The sequence below is a fragment of the Macrotis lagotis genome, chromosome 4 (genome assembly GCF_037893015.1).
Source record: "Macrotis lagotis isolate mMagLag1 chromosome 4, bilby.v1.9.chrom.fasta, whole genome shotgun sequence".
Lineage (NCBI taxonomy): Eukaryota > Metazoa > Chordata > Mammalia > Peramelemorphia > Peramelidae > Macrotis > Macrotis lagotis.
This window is the reverse complement of record NC_133661.1, coordinates 186,286,247-186,295,895: the sequence shown is the minus strand read 5'-3', so window position 1 is coordinate 186,295,895 and position 9,649 is coordinate 186,286,247. Positions and strand designations below refer to the sequence as shown.

At 37.8% G+C, this 9,649-nt stretch overlaps 1 protein-coding gene across 3 annotated transcripts; it reads right to left on the bottom strand.

The window, feature by feature from the left end:
* Positions 1–2,808: 2,808 nt before the first annotated feature.
* LOC141520142 (ribonuclease pancreatic-like) lies at positions 2,809–7,736 on the bottom strand. 3 transcript variants are annotated; one of them, XM_074231967.1, is made up of 3 exons: positions 7,494–7,736; positions 4,721–4,844; positions 2,809–3,607 (listed from the first exon to the last, which is right to left on the bottom strand). In XM_074231967.1, the coding sequence occupies exon 3, from the start codon at positions 3,587–3,589 to the stop codon at positions 3,137–3,139; it is 453 nt and encodes a 150-aa protein (XP_074088068.1). In that variant the 5' UTR covers positions 3,590–3,607; positions 4,721–4,844; positions 7,494–7,736; the 3' UTR covers positions 2,809–3,136. The 3 variants fall into 3 exon arrangements, with proteins under 3 accessions (XP_074088068.1, XP_074088067.1, XP_074088069.1); XM_074231966.1 differs by having other exon boundaries at positions 4,721–4,797; XM_074231968.1 differs by lacking the exon at positions 4,721–4,844.
* Between the last annotated feature and the right edge of the window lie 1,913 nt (positions 7,737–9,649).

Genomic DNA, 9,649 nt, shown 5'->3' with positions numbered 1-9,649 from the left:
GCAGTTTTTAGAATGGGCTTCAAAAAAAGGTTCAAAAAGTAGCAATTCCATTATCAGCATATGAATACCAGTTTAGTAGATATTACTTTATACTTGAGAGTTGCTAAAATATATGTGTCTTTGGGAAAGATGCCTATTTTCCAATAACTTGCTCATTTGTGATTTTGTTTTTTAAATTGCATTTTCATGTTCTATGACTATTACTCCCTTAGAAAATGAGTATCTCATTTAAGACTATGTACTTAGACTTCAGTTAATAATACATTTAGTAACTAAGAATATTATGGCAGCAAGTTTGAAGCTATTTTATTTGCTTCAAATATGTATTTCCCTATCTATTTTTAACCTTGTTCTATTGTTTCATGTGGTACATTTTTTTTTAGGTTTTTGTAAGGCAAACAGGGTTAAGTGGCTTGCCCAAGGCCACACAGCTAGGTAATTATTAAGTGTCTGAGACCGGATTTGAACCCAGGTACTCCTGACTCCAGAGCCAGTGCTCTATCCACTACGCCACCTAGCTGCCCCACATGTGGTACATTTTTAAAAAGTTAAATGAAGGTACCATCCTCTATGACTCTTCCTGAGTCATACTCTATTGGATAGTAATTTGTTTTCCTGAGATTTAGTCATTAATATATCCCCTATACCCAATTACCCAAACTCTCTTAAATTCTTCTCTCTCTCTCTCTCTCTCTCTCTCTCTCTCTCATATTCCTCCCCATCTGAGAAGTTCTCTCCTCCTAGGCTTTCTGTCACCTGCAGAATCTCTCCTCACCTTTCACTTATTCCCAAGAAGGAGTTGACCACAAATGCAATGCAGTCATTCACTGACAGGGAAGGTGAAAGAGCTAACATACAAAACCCCAAATCCAACCTAAACCCTGCAGAAATAGAATGGCTAAAACTCCAAGGGGGACTTACCAACAAAAGGTTAATTTAGCAGCAAGAACTTTCTTGAAGAGGGAGAAATCAGTAGCATTAGAGTCAGTGAGGTGAAATTGATCAAGGAAGAGGACCCCATAATACATATTTATATGTGTGTATGTATGTGTGTGTGTGTGTGCATATGCAGGCACGTGAGGAATATGGGGGTGTTTCAAACTTACGTTCACAAGAATGTGAAGGGAGAGTGTTAGTTTACATTACAAAAATAAGGGTCTACCTGTTTTGGAGCCTATTGGCAGATATGTGAGTGTAAGACAAAAGATTTAGCCTCAGTCTGTCCCACCTAATTCTGAGTTAACCCAGGGTCTGTGTGCACAGGTTCAAGGAAATTATTATTCCCTCCCCTGTGCTCATTCATATAATGAGTGTGGGGGGCAGGGGGGGGTAGAAACATATGGGCACGGCGTGTGGCCTTGGGCAAGCCACTTAACCCCGTTTGCCTTGCAAAAAAAAAAAAAAAGAAACATATGAGCAAATGAATCAATCAGATTGTGACCCCAGACAATGATTAGCACAAAGGTGGAGGTACAAGCTTTTCAAAGAGCATATAAGACCTAGCATTTTTTAGGATTCGGTGTCCCTCTTTCCTTTAAAGAAAGATGTTCCTTTTATTAAGATGTCTTAATAAGAGCCATTTTTAATTATTTTAGCCTAAGTAGTTACAAGCCATTTATAAGATATATTTAAAATACATATTTTTCATATTTATGATATTTAACTGTTACCTTTTATTTTCTAGATTATTTTATTTTGATGTCCCACACCCAGCCAAGCTCTCAAGTATAAGAGTTCTTAACCTGAGATCAGTGAACTTTATTTAATTGTGATTTTATAATCTTGTGCATTTAAGCATTTAAAAACATTATTCTGAGAAGGAATTCATGAGTTTAAAGAGACTGATTAAAGGGTACGTCATACAAAAATATCTAACAACACTTGCCAAGGATGAAAGGAATCAATTTAAAAAGACAAATCTTTTCTCTATTTTCCAGCACTCTACAACTTCCCCATCCTAGTATCCTCTTTGACTGAGGGAGGTTGTCCAAACAAATGCCAGACTGGTTTGAGAATCAGACTCTTCTACTCTTTCAGGTACTTACATCATGCCTTTACTTAGAGCCAGACTGCAATTTAAATAAAATGAACAGGTGGAGACAACAACCCTGGGTCTGGTGCCCTGAGAATTATTCAAGAGTCTAGAAACTAAAATGAGTCATGAGCAAGGAGCTGGTCATTCTGAGGTTACATAGTATCAAACAAAGAAACAACACATAACTGCTAATAGCGGACAGCTAAGATCACTTTTTTTTAAGAGGTCATTATAACTTTGGTGAGCTGTTTCAGTTTAGAAGCTTATAGAATCATAAACCAAAAGACCCTTTATCTTGTAGGGTCTTCCAGAAATCAAACCATCCCAAATTATGCCTATGAACATAATGGTCCCTCCCTCAGCCCAAATGTAGAGTCAGAGTCCCCAGGCTATTGGATAATGGAGCAATCAACAATTGACTTAAATTGGGAATAAATTCACAAGAATAAATTTCAACTCCCCACAACTCTATTATCATGAATCAAATTGTCCATATGAGAGAAAATGTCATGTGGTGGAAATGGTACCATCTCTGCGGTCAGAAGACCCAAGTTCAAATCCCACCTCTACTGCTTATAACCTATATTACTTTGGCAACACACTTGCCCTTCCCCCCATTGCCCTTATCTGTAAAATAGCAAGATTAGACTAAATATCTTCTGAAGTCTCTTTTGGCTTTAGATCTATGGACAACTGGTCACAACATGCAATGAAAGCTCTAGTTTTCATCCCTTAGAGGAATTTTTAAAAAATAAGTATGACATAGACACAGCTTTAGCAACCTCACCTAGGATCAGATATGCTTTATTGAGAATAGCAGTGGAAGGGTATAACATATGGGACACTCTCATTGTACTTTTCCCTGAACACACCAGTGAAACATATCCCTAAAATGGAAGGGATCTTTCAGCAATACCCACTCACAGTCTGGTCCCAGAGAGGAAAGGCTTGAAGAAACTTATGTATCAGTGGTAGGAAGTTCAAGAAGAAGTTGCTATTTCAGACACTTTGTCAGGGAGGAAGAAATAGTGATGGCAATGATGTAAATTATGGCAAGGAAGGATTCCCTTTTCTCCGGAATCAACCCCCCCCCCCCCCATTCTACACATAAGCATCAAAATGCACAGGCACATAGACTTTCCCTTCGCAGGCCACAATGATACGTTTGGTAAGATAGGAAGCCCGATACTGGCAGTTGGGGTATTTGGAGGCTCCAGTCTGGCTACAGTGGGTGAGGGTCATAGGCAAACTACTCTCATGACAATTGTGTTGCCCATTCTTGCAGGTGATGTTAGGCTCCTGGCAAACAGCATCAACTAATTCTTTAGGCTCATGTATGAAAGTATTGACAGGCTTGCATCTCCCTTGAGTCATGTTCCTGGCCTTCATCATGCGGTTGCAGTAGTTGTTGTCATCGCTGATCAAGTTCCCTGAATCCATGTGCTGCCGCTGAAACTTCTCTGCAGGGGACTCTTTGGCAGCTGATTGTTGGAAAAGCCCCAAGAGGAGCAACCCCAGTAGGAGAAGTATCATGTGGGAACTCATCTGAGCCATAGTGACTTCAACAGGAGTCTACTCAGGAAAAAGGGAAATGATGAGGAAGAATTTTTCACTTTGGAATGAAAATCCCAGTCCCATATTCCAACCTCACTCCAATTCTCCTGGCTAACTAACTCTATCCTAACCTTTTCCCTGAAGAACAGCCCCAATTACCAACTAGTAAGAAAAGAAGGTTAGTTTACTTATATGTAAAATGAGGGGACTGGGCTAGATGGATCTCTAAGATAGTCTCTGATCCCAAAAGTCAGTGTGTGAATCCCAATGCTTGAAAGACAACCCCTATCATACTCTTCTCTCCCTAAAACTTGTTTCACTAACCCTGATAAATTGCCCCCAAACATAATTGTTTGCTATAGTGGAACCCAATTTAATAAGTACATATGTATATGTGTACATACTGAATATATATATATATATGTGATACATATATTCAACAAGAATAAGTTTACTTATAAGAAGTTGATAATAAAAGGAAGGGGTTGGGCTATATGAATTCTATAGTCCCTTCTAGCTCTGTGATCCTATGAATCCATTTGGAGTAAGTGAGTATGAGAGTGTGTGCATGAATGTGTGTGTGTGTGTGTATGTTTGGTGTGTAATAGAAGCTTGTACCCTTTTATACAATCCAAGATTCCCTTGGTGTAAGAAAATCCCAGAAATTCCCTCTACCAAGCAGCTTCCTTGGGCACAGAGAGATTAAGTTAACTCTCTCTGAGTCCCACAGTCAGCATGTGTTAGTGGTAGAACTTGAAACTCTCAATCTAGTTTCCTCTCCAATGTATAATGCTATTTCTCCTTTTGAATGTACATATTCTATAGGTCAGATCACAGTATCTAAATGCCATGAAAGAGCCTGACATATCTCAATTATTCTAGATCATTGAAACTAGTTCTGGTCACCAGGAAACATGAATCAATTCCACTAGCTTCCAAAGAAAGTTACAGCCCCTCTAAAGATGATTGCTCCCCTTCCCCACTCCTGAAGATCTGCTTTCAATAGATTACTTCCTTCCTTTTCTTTCCTCTCTTTTGTTCAACATTAAACTTCCTATTCAGTTCTTTCCTGGTACATTCCATCCCTGATATTTCTTGAGCCCTCAGAGAATATCCAGTACTTTTACTTACCCTTGATTTTTGTTCAGTCTCTGGGTTGAAGTGAATATTTGTCCCAGTTCACTTCCCTTTCCCCATGGGAGGCAGGTCTTATATAAGACACAAAAAAAGAAAAAAAAAGGGGGGGGGTGGTCCCCTGGGAAGGAGAAGAGGGAGGAGCATGGCAGGCTTAAGTCCAGGGAGGAGTTAATAGAACCTTTCTCATTATTTCAGTCTTGACAGATTTGTGCCTTCACAGAAAGCAGACCATAAACTTAATAGTAAAAGAGAGATACTTTTGCTAACAAGGTCCAAGAATCTTGTCCACACTGATTGGTTCCTTCCTATTTTTTTTTTTTTTAGAATTTATACTGTCTCTCAGGGGATTGGGGAGAAAAATAAATAGGAAATAAAATTTGATAACATTAAAAGGAAACTAATTTTCTTTTCTTATGATTTCTATAATCAGGATCTTTGGGTGTTCTAATCTGGTCTTCTGGAAGATGTTTTTTGCTTATTTCATTATTATTTTAATTGTTTATTATTATTATAATGATGTTATTTTTTAAAAAAAATGTAAGTGAGGAATATGTGGGTGTATTTGACTTCCACAAGAATGTGAAGGGAGATTATTAGTTTACATTACAAAGACTGGGGTCTGCCTGTATTGGTGCCTATGGGTAGGTATGTGAGTGAAACAAAAGACAGCCTCAACCTGATCAAAACCATCAAAACCCGAGATTAGTTCAGATCTGCCTCTACTTCAGACTTAACCTAGAAACTGTCTTTGCACATACTCAAGGAGATTACTATTCCCTCCCCTGTGTTCATTACTATAAGGAGCAGGGCAGAGAAAATGTATGGGGGGTGAATGTATCAATTAGATTGTGACCCCAGTCAAAGATTGTCATGAAGCGGGGAGGAACAAATCTTTCAAAGGGCATATAAGATTTAGCGTTTCCAGGATTGGGGGGGTGGGGGGGTGGAGACTGGCCCATGGGGTGGGAGGGGCCTCTTTTCTTAAGAGAGAAGTGGTCCTTATGTTAAGATATCTTAATAAAAAGTCATTTTAATCACCCTGGACTAAGTATTTACATATATTGAGTGGAATATTCCCAATAAAACTTTCTTAGGGTTAATATTCCTAGTGAAGTCCTCTCAGGGTTAAGAAATATTAAGACAAAGAACAGACCATTATTCTTGGACTACTCCTAGGAAGGTCTTTCATTTTAAGTTAGCCACCTATCTTATGATAAAACTATTTTTACTAACTGGGAGAATAATAGACTATTCCCATGGAAAAAATTACATTCCAAAGAAGATCATAAGCCTCCTCTTATTTGATAAGTACTGAATAGAAGGATAGTAGATTTTTCTTAGAAGTCTTGCATATTCAGACATTATTTCATTTAGATAGAGGAAACCATTCTATTCTTCTCTTTGTTACTGGGTAGATTTTTTTTTTTTGGTGTAAGATTGTAACTGAAAACTCAATCAGTTGGGTTGAAACAGAAAGGACTAGGGAGAGGGGATAGCAATAGTGTTAAATCATGTAATTTTGCTTTCATGTACCTCGGATGCAGCTCCTTGATCTTCACTACCTTTGTGAGACTTTGAGTGTGCCCTTCTCTTGAGAAAAGCAAATAAAACTTTGCTCAGATCAGTCCCTGAAGATTTTGTTTAGTGTATTTTTATCACACAGTATCAATACTTTGTAGTGTTTTAAACTATAATCATTTGCCATGGAAGATAGGGTCAGAGATTGAGAGAGAGAGGGGATCTATCATTTTATGGTTGAGGAAACTGAAAAACAGAGATTAACTGATGATTTGAAGGAAGTAGTAAATGTCAGAGTCTAGATTCAAACCTACCTCTGATTTCAAACCCATCACTTTTTTCTTCTATATATCAATTTGTTTGTGGTTGGTAGTAAGCGGACAGATGTAGCAATTGTCCTCCTTTGATAGGGGTTTGCCAGGATCAATTATAAGTAGATATCAAGGGAGTAGAGCTTATGTTCTCATTACAGCAGCCAAGCACATTATAGTTCAAATTATATAACAATGCTTCAAAAGATTTATTATATCTTTGATTTAGATACATATCCACTGATGCAGGGGGACCATATAATACCTTAACAAACAATTTGTACAGGTTGCTTTGGTTGAAAAAAAAAAAACCAGCTAATTTTGGATTGTCCCCAGGACCAAATGTTTAGATGTTGCTTGTTGGGGAGGGAGATTTAAGGAAGGAAGGAGACAAGAGTGAATAGAGTCCAAAAAAATAATAAACAATACCTCTGATCCATTCCATACTTAAGCAAGGTATTCACTCACATTTGACTTTTTGGTGATAATTTAGCCAAGTTCTATTTCAGACAATTCAACACACCATCCTTCACTGAATCTGCACTTTGATCCCTTTAGTCCTGTCTACATTTTCACTCTTTAAGTTCTAACTTTCACAAACCTACATTCGTATTCATGATAAAATGAGCCATCTTTAAGAGATTTTTATGGGGGCAATTAGGTAAAAATGAATTTCAAATAAAACCTTGAAAAGGCAAAGTAATCTGAAAACTGGGAGAGAAAATGCATTTGTGGGTGAAGGAAGAGTGTGAACTTAAGAAGGGACATTTAGTTTTCTGATTTAAGCAGGAATATGTTTGTATAATGATAATCACTATATGAGTCTCTGGCATTAATATTATGTTTTAAGCATGAACTGGATTTAGAGTTGGGAGTTCTGTGTTCAAATTCTGACTCTACTACTTAATATTTAATACTAGCATAGACAATCTACTTACTCTCTTTAGGTTCCATTTTCTTCATCCGTAAAATGAAGACTAAATGAGCTTGCTAATTCCAACTCTAAAATCCTACCCTCCTCCATTCTATACAGTCCTGCAACTGCAGGTCTGATTCACTCCCTAGCAGTCTGGTAGAAATAGAATGAGACCTCCATCTTCATGGGGTGGGGGTAGTTTCCTTAATTCTCCATTGGTTTATACTCCCCCACAGTGGCAGCTCTGTAGGTATGTGTGTGTGTGTGTGTATGTGTGTGTGTGTGTGTGTGTCTGTGATCTATGAATAGATTATTTCCTCATAATGCCTAGGGCAATGTCTTTTTTCTTCCTATATGAACAGATACTAAGCTTCAGAAAAATTACCCAAGGTCAGCTTTATGACTTTGTATAGGTTTGTAAATAATGAACTTTGATCTTTTAATATGTACATACATACTTATGCATATACATATATGAACACATATACAGAAACTAAAGAAAACTTCCAGGTAATCAAATTAAATTAAATTGTAAGGACTGAAACTAGTTTTTTAGTAAGCCTTCTCAATTGTAAAGTCAAACCTAGTCTTTGAGAAAACTAGCCTTCCTGTATCTCTAGATTTAGGTTTTGTGAAGGTCTTTATTTTTATGAAAGATTTTTAAAATTTATTTTGAATTTTACATTTTTCCCCTAATCTTGTTTCCCTCCCCCCACCCCCCCATAGAAGGCAGTCTTTTATTCTTTACATTGAAGGTTTTTTAATATATCTGATAAACTCCCAGGGTCCAGAGTAAGGAAGGGCATGTTAATTTAATGCAATTCTTTTTTTAAATTTAATATTTATTTATTCTCATTTTATGCAATTTTTTTACATTAATAAAATATTCTTGTTTAAGAGTAAACAAAATACCCCCTACCCCAAAAAAATATAGACTCACTTGAGCGATAAAGTAAAGGGGAGAGAAAAAAAATTAAAATTAAAAAAATATAATAGTAATAATTGTAGGTATGGCCAGGTGGCGCAGTGGAGGGAGCACCAGCCCTGGAGCCAGGAGCACCCAAGCCCATATCCGGCCCCATACACCCAACAATCAGCCAGCTTTGTGACATGCAGTTCTTAAGGATCCCACCCCTTGATGGAAAGTGACTCAAAACATATCTATTTGATGGACAAGGATGAAAATCCCATCTAACTGAAGACCCTATCTTCTGACTGTGCCTATGTATAATTATGCTTCCTTAAAAAGTCTTTGTGAATTCAGTTCTACTGAGTTTCCTTTCATGCATGATTGACTGCAGGCATACATGGACAATAAACACATGTCTGTTACCCTCTTTTTGTCTTTTATTAAAATCAAACTCAGGGTAACTTTTTTCCTTGCAAGGCAATGGGGTAAGTGACTTGTCCAAGGTCACATAGTTAGGTAATTATTAAGTGTCTGAGATCATATTTAAACTCAGATTCTCCTGACTCCAAGGGCAGTGTTCTATCCACTGCACCACCTAATTGCCCTTCAACTAACAGGATGTAATAGGGAAAGATGATCGCATGTCCTCAAGAAGATGTGTGGACATAATGAGGAGCTAGTATTTTCCTATAACTTACTCAATTTTTATTTCACAATGAGAATTTAGATGTGTAACAGCTGGTTGTTTCTTGAGTTCCATAACTACTCCCTGATGAATCACAACTCAGACTCAGGAATGTAGGTTTTAGAAAGAAGATAAAGATTTATTAAAATGTGAGGAAAGTAGGGTGTTGATCTTCACAGGGTGTGGAGGGGGCCCCTAGGGAATCCACTACAAGGGGGGGAATGGCCCAGCTAAACACAAAACTGGGAGAGTTTCCCTAATCCCATTCCAGAGATGGAAATCCCCAAACCAGTTTAAGACCATTCAAGTTTTGTGCAATTAGGTAACTGAATATTAACCCACACACCCCCTGTGATGATTGGGGTTCATCAGCATGTCATGTTGGGGGGAATCATATTAGGGGGCATGTCATGGGATGGGCAGACCTCTCAGATTGTAACTCAAATTCTGAGAGCCTATGAAACTCCAAGAGGGAGGGGAAAGTTTCTGAAGACTATAAATTACCACTCGTGCTTCATGTTAGGTGAGGAACCCATATCTTGCAAGGTTCAGGAATAAAATCTACAATTTTCTCTCACTCTAG

What these genes read in the sequence shown, in the direction of transcription:
- LOC141520142 (XM_074231967.1), bottom strand. Translation starts at nt 3,589, where the DNA reads ATGGCTCAGATGAGTTCCCACATGATACTTCTCCTACTGGGGTTGCTC.